The following is a 15,575-nucleotide window of genomic DNA, read 5'->3' as shown; positions in this document are numbered from 1 at the left end:
AATAAGGCATACTGTGGCCCAAGAGGTGGCACAGTGGGTGGAGAATCAGTCCTGTAAGCAAGTGTGAGTTCCCCTAACCCCAGCATTGCCTATGCTATAGTGATGCTCTAGTTCATTCTCTTTCACTAATAAATACTTTTTGAAATACTTTAAAATGAAGAGGAAGAGAAGGGCAAGGAGGAGGAGAAAGAAGAGGAGGAGGAGGAGAAAAAGAATGGGAGGACCATAAGCATTAGTACACAGGAGAATGGGAGATAAGGATCCAAGTTCATGGAGGTGATTATGCTTGGCAAAATTAAGTAATGAGATGAAAAATAACTACCAGATGGTTTCAGTCATATGTGGAATCTAGAGATCTGATTAACATGAACTTGCCAAAAAAAAAAAAAAGAAAAATCCAAACAAAATAGAAGCAAGCAAGCTGTTTCTAAAATGTGAGAGCTAGTCTTTGGTTATCTTTGGGAGGTGGGAAGATGGGATACAGAACTTTGGTGGTGGGTGTGTACATATTGTAGTCTTACAATCTTTTAACAAACTATTAATAACAAAAAATTATTTAAAAAAAAGTTCAAATTCCCCTCCCCCACCTCCACCCACCCAGGTCACCACATAGAAGCATCATGCAAACGGGAGCTTCACAAGCACTAGAACAGAGCTGTGGTGTCTCTTCTCTCTGTGTCTCCAAGTAAATGAATGAGCCTAGGTGAATGCCAGGCACACACTGAGGCTTCTCTGGGCATCTATTTCCCATCGTAATTTTCACTGAGAATCTGCACCTGCATGATTCCACCACTCCAGTAGGAATCTCTCTCTCTCTCTCTCTCTCTCTCTCTCTCTCTCTCTCTTTCTCTCCCTCTCTCTATTTTTTCTATCTATCTATCTCCTTTTTTTAGATAGAAAATGAGTGTATGCCTGGAATTCACCTAGGCACATTTGTTTATTTAGAGAAAATTCCAAGACCCAAGACCCAGATCACTTCAGGATGCAGCAGAACTTGCTACTCAATTGCAAAAGCAAAACAGTGATAGAGGAAAATAAGTATAGGATATAGTGATATCAAATAATCTTTTCTAGGCAGCTATTAAGACTAGCCAGAAGTGGAATGGTCATTCAGATAGAGGGGATATCAGAGAAGGAATGAAGGGCACTCTGGGATATTTCACTTGTGGAAACTTTTTTTTTTTTTAATATTTATTTAGTTTCCCTTTTGTTGCCCTTGTTGTTTTATTGTTGTAGTTATTATTGTTGTTATTGATGTCATTATTGTTGGATAGGACAGAGAAATGGAGAGAGGAGGGGAACACAGAGAGGGGGAGAAAAAGATAGACACCTGCAGATCTGCTTCACCACTTGTGAAGCAACTCCCCTGCAGGTGGGGAGCCGGGGGCTCGAACCAGGATCCTTATGTCAGCCCTTGAGCTTTGCACCATGTGCGCTTAACCCGCTGCACTAACTGACTCCTGGGAAACCCCTTTCTTTCTCTTCCTTCCTTCCTTCCTTCCCCCCTCTCTCCCTCCCTCCCTTTCTTCCTTTTTCTTTTTACTTTTCCCACTAAGGTTGTTGAAGGGGATTGATTTCACTACTCCTAGTGACTTCCTCTACTTCATTTACCTCCTCTTCTGATAGAAACAGAGAGAAATAGGAGAAGAAGGAGAGTCACCCACAATTGCTCCACTATTCATGAAGCTTTCCCTGATGAAAGTGAGAACCAGAGATCTGAACCCAGATCATCATGCATGATAGCATGTGCACTCTACCCAGTATGCCACCACCCAGTCCTCCTGGGGAAACTTCATTTTATCTGAGGCTTTAAGGATCAAATAAGGGCCCTTGGATAGAGCTCTCAAGTGAGCAGTGTTCGGTTATCTATAAAAAAGCATGTATCAATAATCAGAGCTCAGTCGGAGCTGGATAGCATAATGATTATACAAAGACTCATAACTGAGACTCCGAAGTCCCAATTTCAATCCCCCGCAGCACTATAAACCAGAGCTGAGCAGTGCTCTGGTAAAAAAAAAAAAAAAAAAAAAAAAAAAAAAACGTCAGAGCTGAATTCTTACAACAACAACAAAGTTGGGGATCAGGAGACAGCTCACTCACTGGTGGAGAGTGCACTTTACCACGCACAAGGGTCCGAGCTTGAGTCCTGAAGCCCAGGGAAGCTTCACAGGGCCCAGGAGATGGGTGCTGTGGTGTCTCTCCTTCATTCTTCACTCCTTCTATCTGAAATAAAAAGAAGGAAATTGGCCCAAGAGCAGTGGAATTGTTAGTGATACAAATAAGTACATTGTTGAGTACTACTATGCAAGACTCTGCTGGGTACCTGGAGGAGAACATAGAGGTGCCCACCCACCAAAAACTTACTGTCTAGTAACATATGCATTCAAGACACCAGCCCCCACCTACAAGAGGGATGCTTCACCAGCAGTGAAGTAGTGCAGCAAGTGTCTCCTTTTCTCTCTCCCACTCTATCTCCCTTTCCCCTCTCAATTTCTCTCTGTACTATTAAATAAATAAAAAAGTTTTAAAGAGAAAATAGGGATGGGCTGACACAGAAAGGTGGGAAGGATGTTGACTCTCCGTGTGATGGGGTAAAATGGGATCTTTATCTCACAGTACACACAGAAATTAACTCTAGATAACTGGAAACTTAAGTGTGAGAAGCAATCTCTGATTTTTGTAGAGCCTTTGAATTATGTACTCAGTTATTAATAGATTTGCATTTCAAAATGCAACACCAGTCAAAATCCAAATGCAAAACTAAAAGAATACAATGAAGAGCCTTTCTCTCACTCTGTCTGATCTTCAGTCTCCTATTCCACTCCCTGGAGACAGCTAATGTTACTCTCTTCCCTGTGTGTCCTTTCAGAGATAGTCTTATGCTTTAAGAGCCAATGTAAGCACATATATATATTCAGCAGGAAAAAAAAATTATAAATGCTGTAGAACGTCCTTTGTGATTTCTGGATAAAAGCTGTTTTTTAGATGAAACACCGAAAGAAACACAAGTCATAAAAGATTAATACATTTGGTACCCATGATGCTTTTCCTATTCTGCAAGAAGTGTTTTTCCTGGATTATACTTAGTATAGCTTCTTGAAGTGTTCTGAAACAATGTGGTTTGAAACCCTCAGAATACGTTTGTGGGGGGAGAAGGGATCCAGTTGTGCAAAAAGCAAAGGTAGAACTAAATTTGTCATACGGTTTCCCCCACTTTATCCATGTCAATCAGATTAAAATGTGTAATCCTAAAATAAATAAATAAACTTGACACTAAAATTAAAAGTTTGCTTTCATATAAAGATACTATAAGTCAAAAATAAAAATACATGCCTTACACTAAAAGAAAATATTTGTAATAGATAACTGAAAAAAAATCTTTGTTTGTGTTTTATGATTTTTTTTTTACCAGATCACTGCTCAGCTCTGGTTTATAGTGATGCTGGGATTGAACCTGGGACCTCAAAACTTGAGGCATGAAAATCTGTTATGTCTCCAGCCGTTGCACTATCACCTCAGTACTTGAGGGCTGGGAGCTAGTTTGTGCAGTAGAATGCATGCCTTGCCATACAGGAGACCCAGGATTCTAGCCCTGGTCTCACATGGGAACACATGGACAGCACCAAGGGATCTCCAGGGATGATGGAGCAATGTTTTCTTCCTGTCTGTGTATCTATCTATCTGTCTGTCTCCTTCCCTCTCTCCTCTTTTGCTATCTGAAATACAAAGAATGAAAATATTGCCCCAGGAGCAGTGTCATCATTCATGTGGGAGGTTCTGACACAGCAAAAACAACAACCAAAACTAAACTCAACAACTGAGGGAGCCAGGAGCTACCTCACCCAGTAGAGCTGACACTTCACATGCATGAAGACCTGACTTCTTACACACATAACTTGTGCGTGTTCGAGCTTTGAGCTACAACATGGCAACACAAAGGGGAAGCTTCAAAAGCAAAATCACAGTGAGGTGGTGTTTCTACTCTCTGTCTCTCATTCTCTATCAAAAAAGGGGGGGAGAGGGAGGAAGGAGCATAATGGTTATTTATGCTTACGATTTTCATTCTTTTTTTTTAAAGATTTTATTTATTTATTAATGAGAAAGACAGGAGGAGAGAGAAAGAACCAGACATCACTCTGGCACATGTGCTGCTGGGGATCGAACTCAGGACCTCATGCTTGAGAGTCCAATGCTTTATCACTGCGCCACCTCCCAGACCACACGATTTTCATTCTTGAGGATCTAAGGTCTCCCAAGGTCAATGTTTGGCACCACCATAAGCCAAATCTTAGCAGTGCTCTGGGGAAGAAAAAAAAAAAAAAAAAGAGGACCCTGCTGAGTGGATGCCTTACCAAATGAGAGTCCCCTGGATGGGATGTGAGAGCGATCTGGCTGTGACATCTGTCACCCCACTGATTGCCAGGGTTGATTCGGCTGCTCTGGCTGGCTAGGCGGGTGTCCCCTTCCTCCCTCACTGCTCCATGTGTGTCCCTCCAGAAGCTGCGCACTCGGTTGAAGAGAACGGCCTTCCCCGAATAGAGACGGACCGGTCTTCCATCGAGCATATACGAGTAGCTGCACCCCCCTGCTAGAACCTCCAAACAAGCTCCCAAATGAGAGTACCTGCTGATCGAAGACCTTGCACCACATGGGAGGAACAAATACAAAAGCAGGTGGAATTCCATGGATGGTGGAGCAAGGCTTTTGTCTCTCCTTCCCACCCCCATAACATATATCTAACAGAAATATAAAATGAAATTGGGCCAGAGAGATAGTTCATCAATAGAGCAGGACCTGTGTGTGTGAGATCCTGGGTTCAATCCTCAGTACTGCATTAAAAATATCATTATAAATAGTGGGGGTTTTATTGCTAAATGGGAATCTGGGGAATGTTATGCATGTAAAAAATAAATAAATAAATAAATAAATAAAATATCATTATAAAAGTATGAGAAATTCATGAAGATAATAAAAACCAAATTCAGAATGGTACTTATGAAAATGGGAAAGAAGGGTGGGGGGTGGTCCAGGAGGTGGCGCAATGGATAAAGCATTGGACTCTCAAGCATGGGGTCCTGAATTCAATCTCTGGCAGCACATGTACCAGAGTGATGTCTGGTTCTTTCTTTCTCCTCCTATGATTCTCATTAATAAATAAATAAAATCTTAAAAAAAAAAAAAAAAAAGAGGGAGTCTGGCGGTAGTGCAGAGGCTTAAGCGCATGTGGTACGAAGCGCAAGGACTGGCATAAGGATCTGGGTTGGAGCCTCCGGCTCCCCACCTGTAGGTGAGCCGATTCACAAGCAGTGAAGCAGATCTGCAGGTGTCTTTCTCTCCCCATCTCTGTCTTCCCTTCCTCTCTCCATTTCTTTCTGTCCTATCTAACAAAAACGACATCAATAACAACAACAATAACTACAACAGCAATAAGAAACAAAGGCAACAAAAGGGGAAAAATAATAAATATAAAAAAATTTTAAAGAAGAAAGAAAAGAAGGGTGGGGTAGATAACATAATGGCCCCTGACGCTCCAAAGTCACAGGTTCAATCCCCCACACCACCATAAACCAGAGCTGAGCAGTGCTCTGGTAAAAAGGGGGGGAAAGGGGGGGAGGTGGGCAGTAGTGTAGCAGGTTAAGCACACATGGTGCGAAGCAGTAGGACTGGAGTAAGGATTTCAGTTGGAGGCGCCCCGGCTCCCCACCTGCAGAGGGTTGCAGCACAAGTGGTGAAGCAAATCTGCAGATGTTTGTCTTTTCTCCTCTCTGTCTTCCCCTCTTCTCTTGACTTCTCTCTGCCTTATACAACAACAATACCAATAACAACAGTTAAAAAAACAAGGGCAACAAAAGGGGAAAAAATAGCCTCCAGGAACAGTGGATTCATGGTGCAGGCACCAAGCCCCAGCAATCACCTGGAGGAAAAAAAAAAAAAGTTTTAAAAAAATGAAGATGGCAACAAGGGCAAGAGAAGGAAACAAATAAATACATATTTTTTAAAAATCCAGATGGAAAAGAACCAGGGGTTTGGGCGGTGGTGAAGCAGGTCTGCAGGTCTCTATCTCTCTCTCCCTCTCTGTTTTCCCCTCCTCTCTCAAGTTCTTTCTGTTCTATCCAATAAAATGGAAAAAATGGCCTCCAGGAGCAGTGGATTTGTAGTGCTGGCACTGAGCCCCAGTGATAACACTGGAGGCAAAAAAAAGATGGAAAAGAAACCAGGAAGGAAATGTAAAGCTGTTGCATTGAGAACATTTTTTAAAGTAGGTCACAAGTCATCATATTTTGTATGGCCGGATTGTTTCATAATAGACCGTAAAGAAAGATTCCTCTTCCCTCTGCCTGTGAAGAGTGCTGCCAGCTGCTGCCAGAGGCCTCTACTTATTGTCCACAGTGGTTTTGCTGCTACAGGAAGCTCTTCTCCTTCATAATCATGTATTCCTCTCTGAAAGGTCACTCCACAGCCTTCAGATACTTTTAAAAAATTTATTGGTTTTTTTAATTTATTATGTTTTATTTTATTAGTAATTTAATAATGATGGATAAGAATGTAGGATAAGAGGGGTACGATTCTTTACAATTCCCACCACCAGAGTTCCGTATCCCATCCCCTCCATTGAAATGTTCCCTATTCTTTATCCCTCTGGGAGTATGGACCAAAGATCTTGATGGGGTGCAGAAGGTGGGAGGACAGACACCCTTTATCTTCTCCTTCCTTAAAGGCACTTACTTGGGGGCCAAGGTGACCCAGTGGTAAGGCACGTCCTTCACATATATGAGGCTCTGATATTCTCTTCTGGAATTCAAAAAAGCTCTCTGGCTGTATGTCAATCTCTCTTTCTCCTCCCTGTCATCAATAAAGTATTGATATCATTAATAAATATTAATGAGGGGGTCAGGCTGTAGCACAGTGGGTTAAGCACACATGGCACAAAGTGCAAGGCCTGGAGTAAGGATCCCGTTCCTGCCCCCAGCTCCCCATCTGGAGGGGGGTTGCTTTTACAAGCAGTGAAGCAGGTCTGCAGGTGTCTATCTTTCTTTCTTTCTCTCTCTCTCTGTCTTCCCCTCCTCTCTCTATTTCTCTGTCAACAACAACAATAGCAATGGCAGCAATGACAGTAGTAACAACAAGGGCAAAAAAAAAAGGGAAAAATGGCCTCAAGGAGCAGTGGATTCATAGTGCAGGCACCGAGCCCCAGCAGTAATCCTGAAGGCAATAAATAAATAAATGAAAAAAATATTAATGATAGGGGACCAAACTTATGACCCCATGCATGTAAGTCAGTATTGTAGCCATTGCACCATCTATCAGGCCGAATTTTTTTTTCCTTGGGGGCTGGGCAGTAGTGCACAGGGTTAAGCATACATAGTACAAAGCGCAAGAACCCGCTCAAGGATCCCAGTTCAAGCCCTCAGCTCCCTACCTGAAAGAGGGTTGCTTTGTAAGCAGTGAAGCAGGTCTGCAGGTGTCTTTCTCTCCCCCTCTCTATCTTCCCCTCCTCTCTCAATTTCTTTCTGTCCTATCTTGTAAAATGGAAAAAAAAAAAAAAAAAAGGCCTTCAGGAGCAGTGGATTCGCAGTGCAGGCACTGAGCCCCAGCAATAACCCTGGAGGCAAAAAAGAAAAAAAAAACACTTTTTTTTCTTTTTATCAATTTATGGAGGGGCTAATGGTTTACAGATGGGTACAACTTCTCATCTTCCCATGACAGGTATCTGCAGAACACTTTAAGCCATTCAGAAAGTGACTTAATGATAGAACACAAGACTTGTATGCAATGAATTCCCAAGTTCTAGTGCATGCCAGATTGATGCTTTCTCTGTCATTAACAAAGTTGTTGTTTCCCCCACCACCACCAGTTATCGCTGGAGTTCAGTGCCTGTACACAGCTGTTTTACCACTTTTTTTTATATTTGAAAGAACAGAGAGAAATTGGTAGAAGGAGGAGAAATAGAGAAGCAAAGAGACACCTGCAGACCTGCTTCACTGCTCATGAAGTGGGGGCTCGAACCTGGGTTCTTGTGGATGGTGATATGTGCGTTTAACCAGGTGCACCACTTTCCAGCCCCCAGCAGAGTTTTTTTTTCTTTTTTTTAAATTTATTTTATTTATTTTTTCCCTTTTGTTGCCCTTGCTGTTTTATTGTTGTAGTTATTATTGTTGTTGTTGTTGTTGGATAGGACAGAGAGAAATGGAGAGAGGGAAGGGAAGACAGAGAGGAGGAGAGAAAGATAGACACCTGCAGACCTGCTTCACCGCCTGTGAAGCGACTCCCCTGCAGGTGGGGAGCCGGGGTTCGAACCGGGATCCTTATGCCGGTCTTTGTGCCACCTGTGCTTAGCCTGCTGTACTACAGCCCGACTCCCAGAGTTTTTTTAAGAAAGAAAAAAATAGGACAGGGAGACAGCATAATCCTTAAGCAAATTGACTTCCATGCTTGATGCTTTAAGTCCCAGGTTTAATCTCCTGCACTGTCATAAGACATGAGCAGTGCCATGGTTTAAAGAAAAAAAAAAAGGAAGGGAGGGAGGGAGGAAAGAAGGAAGGAAGGAAGGAAGGAAGGAAGGAAGGAAGGAAGGAAGGAAGGAAGATGAGGCCAGTGGGATGGCACAGTAGATAGAGGATTAGACTCTGGGCCAGGTGATGGCGCACCTGTTTGAGCATACCTGTAACCATAAGCAAGGACCACGTTCAAGCCTCCAGTCCCCACCTGCAGGAGGGAAGCTTCATGACCAATGGAGCAGTGCTGTAGGAGTCTTTCTGTCTCTCTTCCTCTCTATCTCCCCCCTCTCTTCTCCATTTCTCTTATGTCTCTAATAATAAGTAAAATAAAATATAATGGGAGAAAAGATAAAAAGAAGTAGATCCTCGGGAGTCGGGCGGTAGCATGGCGGGTTAAGCACATGTGGAGCGAAGCACAAGGACTAGCATAAGGTTCCCGGTTCGAGACCCCGACTCCCCACCTGTGGTGGAGTAGCTTCATAGGCGGTGAAGCAGGTCTGCAGGTGTCTAGTTTTCTCTCTCCCTCTCTGTCTTCCCCTCCTCTCTCCATTTCTCTCTGTCCTATCCAACAATGACATCATCAATAACAACAACAAAATTACAGTAAAACAAGGGCAACAAAAATAAATAAATAAATAAAAAATTTTTTTAAAGAATTAGATTCTCAGGATGGGGAAGCAGCATAATGGCTATGCAAAAAAGACTTTCATGCCTGAGGCACTAGCCTGAGGCACTAATGGTTCCAGGTTCAGCACTACCATAACTCAGAATTGAAAAATGAAAACAAAAACAAAAATTAAACTCTCAAGCATGAGGTCCCTAGTTCAGTAGTTGGCATTACACTAGGTACTCTCTCCCCTCTTCCTCTCACTTTCTCATAAATGAATAAATACATATTTTAAAAAAAGAAAAACATTTCCTTTATATCACATCCCATAAGCTACTGGGAGAGAATTTCCAGATTTTATCCCCTGAATATGCTTAAAGTATGTGTTTATAATGTGATTGTGATGTATTTGTAAGAAGGCCTCAACACAGGACAGATACTTCTTCTAGCGTTTGCCCTTCTTCCGTAGCCAGTCAACAGTGTCAGGATGAGCCTGATGTAAAGTTTCAAGACCTCCTTTGAATCTGGAGAGGTGGCAGTCGTTGACTATGTGGGTCATAGTCTGTCTGGAGCCGCAGGGGCAGTTCGGGTCGTCTCTGGCTCCCCAGCGATGGAACATAGCGGCGCACCGGCCATGGCCTGTTCGATAGCGATTGAGGAGGGCCCAATCATAACGTGCTAGGTCAAAGCTGGGTTGACGCTTGCAGGGGTCTGGGATGAGGTGTTTGTTCTTTACCTCAGCTGACTGCCAACTCTGTTTCCAAGAGACTGGAACAGAGAAGTTCAGTGTAGGCGTAGGGAACCAGATTGGGTGACGAGACGTCAAGCGTTGGACAGGGTGGGCGAAGATATCCGCGTATATTGGCAGGTCCGGTAGAGCGTAGACGTGGGAAATGAACTTAGATGATGCCGCATCCCGACGAATATCTGGCGGGGCGATGTTGCTAAGAACTGGCAGCCATGGGACCGGGGTGGAACGGATGATTCCAGAAATTATCCTCATGGAGGAATATAATTTGAAATCGACCAAGTGGACATGGGGGCTACGGAACCATCCTGGGGCACAGTATTCTGCAGTGGATTAGCATAATGCCAGAGATGATGATCGTAGTGTGGAAGCGCTCGCGCCCCATGAGGAGCTGGCCAGTCTTGCAATGATGTGATTCCTCGCGCCCACCTTTGCTGCAGTTTTTATGAGATGTTCGTGAAATGACAGAGTGCGATCGAGAGTAACGCCAAGATAGACTGGCTGGGCTTCATGCCGGATTCTCGTATCGCCAAGCTGCACATTAAGCTCACACGAGGCTGAGGCATGGTGTAGATGGAAAACAGATGATACCGTTTTTTGCAGTGCTAGGGATTAGTCGCCATTTTTTACAGTAATCAGATATCAGAGACATGTCTTTCGTGAGTGTTTCCTCGAGGATGTCGAACCAATTTCTCTCCTCTCCGTGTGTTACAAACTCCTTGAGAGGCTGCTTCTGTCACGTATTTCTCATCTTACAGAGAAATTCCTATCACCCGCCCAAGCTGGTTTCCGCCCAAGAAGATCTACCTACCTGCGAACAAGCCCTGGCCCTCTCAACTTACATTGAAAATGGATTCCAGAAGAATTTAAAGACGGGTGCTGTCTTTGTTGATCTCACAGCAGCCTATGACACGGTTTGGCACCGTGGTCTCCTAGTCAAGATCTCAAGATGCCTGCCTCCATGGGTGGCCAACACTATATCGTTTCTTCTCCAAAACAGAAGATTCCGGGTGCATCTGGGTGACAAGTCTAGCAGATGGAGACTTGTCTCAAGTGGCCTCCCCCAGGGCTCTGTTCTGGCTCCTACACTATTTAATATTTACATCAATGACCTCCCAGAAACTTCTTCAAGGAAGTTCATCTACGCCGATGACATCTGCTGTGCAACTCAGGCATCCAAGGACAGATACTGAAAATATATTAAAGGGTTTTTTTGGTTTTGCCTCCAGGGTTATTGCTGGCACTCGTTCTTGCACTACAAATCCACTGTTCCTGGAGGCTATTTTTTCCCTTTTGTTTCCCTTTTGTTGTTCATTGTTGTTGTTGTCATCATTATCATTGTTGTTGTTATTATAATAAAGGGTTTTAAGAATGTGTAGAAGGGCCGAGTATGGGCCAAAGTTTGAGATAGTGCAGATAGTTAATACAGTAGGGCAGGCTGGCCTTCACTGAGTAAGTGAAAATAAAATTGAGACGGTGAAGGTCAGACTGAACTTTCTTAAGTGGACAATAGATAAGCAAAGCTGAAGGCCAAGGAAATGTTTTGTAGAATGTGCCTCATTATGTATATAGTCAGCTGCCATATGTTGTTTTGGATTTCTTGCCTGCTGGCCACCTCAATTTATGTAATCCGGCTAGCTTTTGCATTTCCAGAAAAGGTATTTTTTAAAAAATAAAACTGAAACTAGACTTAGCTCATGGCCGTAGTTTCTCCGAGCTGCCTGAACTCTTGGCCCATATGAATAAAGGCTCTTTCCTTCCTTCACCCACCTCAGCTTCAGTCTTCTTGATTTAAAGCAGATTTCTTTAACACTGCTACCCATTTCTCAGTTCTCCTTTACAGCCACACTAGAAACTTATTTCCTCTCATGTCTGTTACTCTCATCAACCTCCCCCCCTTTTTTTTCTGTTCCCACCTCTTCTTTAGAAACTGCTGTCACCAAGTTCATAGGTGAACTTGAAACTGAAACTGAGAAGGACTGGGTTTTGAACTGTCTGGGATGGCCATGGAGGAAGAGAGGGCTGGGAAATTTGGCGAGACTAGACTTCAGCAACTGGCATGTGACTCTGAAAATGAAAGAGACAGCCTTGTGGTCCCATCATCCCTCCCTTCCTGATGGTCATCTTCAGGAGGAGTTATGTTTCAAAATCTTGCACTGTCTACCTCCTCCACTAGGTAGGAAGAGAGTGGAAGGAAATGCTATGACTTGGAGAAACCCATGCCCCTGTTTCCACAAATATGAAACCAGCCAAGACTAGGAAGATGCAGATTGATTTGAGTAACAGAAGTATACCAACTTCATAGTGTATAGTAGAGCTAAAGCAAGCTTTGCGCCTTCGTGTAAAAGGCTGTTGTGCAGTGTTTTGGATTTTCTGAAACACAAGGTGGAAGTGGACCTATCTGGACTATTTTGACCTCCATCTAAACTCCGAAATGTACAGCAGGCAGCAGAACAGAATGCTCCTCTTTGGAATCCTGACTCTCCACTCTCCATTTTTCTCCCACCTCACATACCGCATCTTTCCTGTCTCCTGACTCAATCCTAGGACCTCTTTCCCTCTCCTACATCTCCTCTTAGGTGAATCCCACCGGCTCCATGACGTTGTTGTCGTTGTTTTGTGGCTTCAGGACCTCTCGCAAGTATGTGTTCACTGTTCCTAGGCCAATATCTTCATTCTTTTTATTTGAAATAGAGACAGGGAAAGACAAAACAGAGATGAAAAGACACACAGTGAGAGACACCACAGTACTGTTCCACCATCTGTGGACGTCCCAGTTACTTTGGTTCATCCATATGGTACCAGAACTCAGACCTGAGACCTCATGTGTGGTAGGTAAGTCATATGTCCTACCAGGTGCACTGTCTCATAGCCCCAGTTCCATTACTTCAAATACAACCATGTGGTGCCCTGGGAGGTAGTACAGTGGCTAGATCTTTGGACTTGAAAGCATAAGGTTCTGAGTTTAATTCCCAGTATCATATGTGATAGTGGTGCTCTAGTTTCTCCTCTCTCTCTCTCTCTCTCCATCTCTCTCTCTCTCCTTCCCTCCCTCTCCTCTCCTCTGTGTTAATAAATAAATATTTTAAATTCACCTGTATACTCCCAAATATACACTTCCAATTCTCACCAAAGTATCTAAGTGATATATCTGACATAGCCACATGGTTGCCCAATAGGTAGAATGAGTATACACTTTATCATAATAACACCTTTTTTTGTCATAAAGTTTATCACTGGCTTTCAATGCCTGCATGATGAATCCACAGCTCCCAGAAGCCATCCCTTTAATTTTTTTTCTGACAGAGGCAGAAATAGAGGATAGGCGGGAATAGGAGAGACATCGGAAGCACTTCTCAACTGCTTGTGAAGCTTCCCCCGAAGGTGGGGACCACAGACTTGAACCTGGGTCCTCATACATGATAATGTGTTTGCTCCACAAGATGCACCACCACCTGGCCAGCCACCCAAACACTTATAAGAGCAAAAGAAGGTGCTATTAATTAAACGGGAACCACAGATAACAATTGAAACATTAGCATGCAGACAGGATCATATGGTCATTCTATTGCAGGGTGTCATTTCAATCAGAGCACCTTCAGAGTGGGCATCTCTAGTCAGTCCTAAAATCTGTCCCTCACATTGATTCCCATATCAGTAAAACCCATTTTCTCAAAACCACACCTAGTTACTTGAACAGCAAACCCCACAATCCTTGAGTGTTTTCTTTCCCTCATATCCCACTTAGTCTAACCATGAATTCTAGAATGCCATTCTGCAGACTACATCTGAACCCTGATCCTCTTCCTCCATTTCCATAGCTAGCAGCCTGGACCAAATCACCTGCATCTCCTGCCTGCTAACTAGTCTCCCTGCACCCACATTGTCCCTCTGCAGTCTCATCAACACAGCAGCCAAGTGAGCCTTGATGGACTTCGATACACCATGGCACCCCTCAGCTAAAAGCTTTCTGCAGTTAAAAAGTGATTGCCCTGCACAGTGTACAGAGATGACTCTCACAGATGTGACACTGAAGGAAGCCAGGGACAAGAAAGCACACTTTGTACAAAAGTTCAGTTTAGTCAGGAAAAAATAATATTAGAAGTCAGGAGCATGAGTGCTGCTTATATTTTTTTATTTTTTAAAAATATTTATTTAGTTATTTATTCCCTTCTGTTGCCTTTGTTTTTTATTGTTGTAGCTATTACTGATGTCATTCGTTGTTGGACAGGACAAAGAGATGGAGAGAGGAGGGGAAGACAGAGAGGGGGAGAGAAAGATAGACACCCTCAGACCTGCTTCACCACCTGTGAAGCAACTCCCCTGCAAGTGGGGCTCGAACTGGGATCTTTACGCTGGTCCTTGCGCTTTGCACCACATGCGCTTAACCTGCTATGCTACCGCCCAACTCCCGAGTGTTGCTTTTTGATGGAGGATCTGGCAGCGCAATTTGGATTATTTGGTTCATGGAAAAAATTCTAAGTAAGGGGCCGGGTGGAGGCACACCTGGTTAAGCACACCTGTCATCAAGCATAAGGACCCAGGTTCAAGCCCCCACTTCCCACTTGCAGGGAAGACGCTTCATGAGCAGTGAAGCAGGTCTGCAGGTGTCTTTCTCTCCCCTTTCTCTATCTCCCCTCACATCTCAATTTCTGTCTTGTCAAATTAAATAAATACATATTGGGGAAAAAATGGCCACTGGGAACAGTGGGCTCATAGTGCTGGCACTGAGCCCCAGTGATAACCCTGGTGACAAAAAAATTCTAACTATGTGTGCAATTATGACATATTCTTTCTGTGTTGTATTGCAATAACAAAAATCATATACAAAGCATCCTTAGGTAACTTCCCTTTCTACTTGAAATAACATCCAAACTTCTCACCTGCAAGGACTCCTGTGATCTGGCTGCACTCTGCCTCGACTGGTCTGTTTTTCCCTTTCGCCTGGTTTTCACTCCAGCAAGTACCCTGGTCCTCTTTCTGTCCCTTCACTTCTCCTATCCCTTCTCTACCTCAAGGTCTTCTCTCTGGCTGTTTCCTTTTCCTGAATACTCTTACTCTTTCTCTCTGAATGCTCAGGTCTTCACCATCCACATCGGCTCAACTGTCACTTTGGGAAGGCCTCCCCTGATCACAGTAGGCCCTTTCCAGCTACTTGGTGTCACAAAACCTCACGAAGGTCCTTTATTTAACACTTCTCATTCTGTTTACACTCTCGTAACTATGAGTTTTGTTTTTGCAGCACTAGGGTCTCCCACAAGAACAACCCCACCACTCCTGGCCCAGCATTTTCTTTCAGATTAAGGGAGAGACACTCCAGCCTCACTCCATCATCCATGGATCTTCTCCCAGTGCCAGGGTGCTCCTCTGTGGTGCTGTGGCTTGAGCCCAGGGCCCCATTCATGACAGGTGAGCTATCTCCCAGCCCCTACCTACACTATCTTGTATTCTGAGTTGTTTACTTGTCTGTTGCCTAGATTACCTGTCACCGGATTGAAGCTCCAGAGGAAGGAATTTTGTCTACTTGTTTGTTGTTGCATCCCCAGATCTTAATGTGGTGCAGGCACATAGAAAGTACACCATCCATGGTCTTTGGGACATAGAGTACAGTTGAGACAGCTATAATGGGGGGTCGGGCAGTAGTGTAGTGGGTTAAGCACACATGGCGTGAAGCGCAAGGACCAGCTCAGGGATTCCAGTTCGAGCCCCCAGGCCCCCACCT

The 15,575-nt window shown here is 43.8% G+C and overlaps 1 protein-coding gene and 1 long non-coding RNA gene across 3 annotated transcripts in view; one reads left to right on the top strand and one right to left on the bottom strand.

Annotated features, from left to right (window-relative positions):
* The window catches only part of SMYD4 (SET and MYND domain containing 4), a 79,406-nt gene extending 74,649 nt beyond the window's left edge, over positions 1 to 4,757 (top strand). For both annotated transcript variants that reach the window (XM_060204135.1, XM_060204133.1), the window contains one exon: positions 4,498 to 4,757. In XM_060204135.1, coding sequence (XP_060060118.1) covers positions 4,498 to 4,592 — 95 coding nt within the window. In that variant the 3' untranslated portion in view covers positions 4,593 to 4,757. The remainder of the gene's footprint in view (positions 1 to 4,497) is intronic.
* LOC132542030 (uncharacterized) overlaps positions 1 to 7,196 on the bottom strand; it is a 139,513-nt gene extending 132,317 nt beyond the window's left edge. The window contains exon 1 of the long non-coding RNA XR_009553160.1: positions 7,123 to 7,196. This is a non-coding gene — a long non-coding RNA (uncharacterized LOC132542030). The remainder of the gene's footprint in view (positions 1 to 7,122) is intronic.
* Between the last annotated feature and the right edge of the window lie 8,379 nt (positions 7,197 to 15,575).

The sequence above is a fragment of the Erinaceus europaeus genome, chromosome 12, assembly GCF_950295315.1.
Source record: "Erinaceus europaeus chromosome 12, mEriEur2.1, whole genome shotgun sequence".
NCBI lineage: Eukaryota > Metazoa > Chordata > Mammalia > Eulipotyphla > Erinaceidae > Erinaceus > Erinaceus europaeus.
This window is presented reverse-complemented; position numbering and strand designations above follow the sequence as displayed.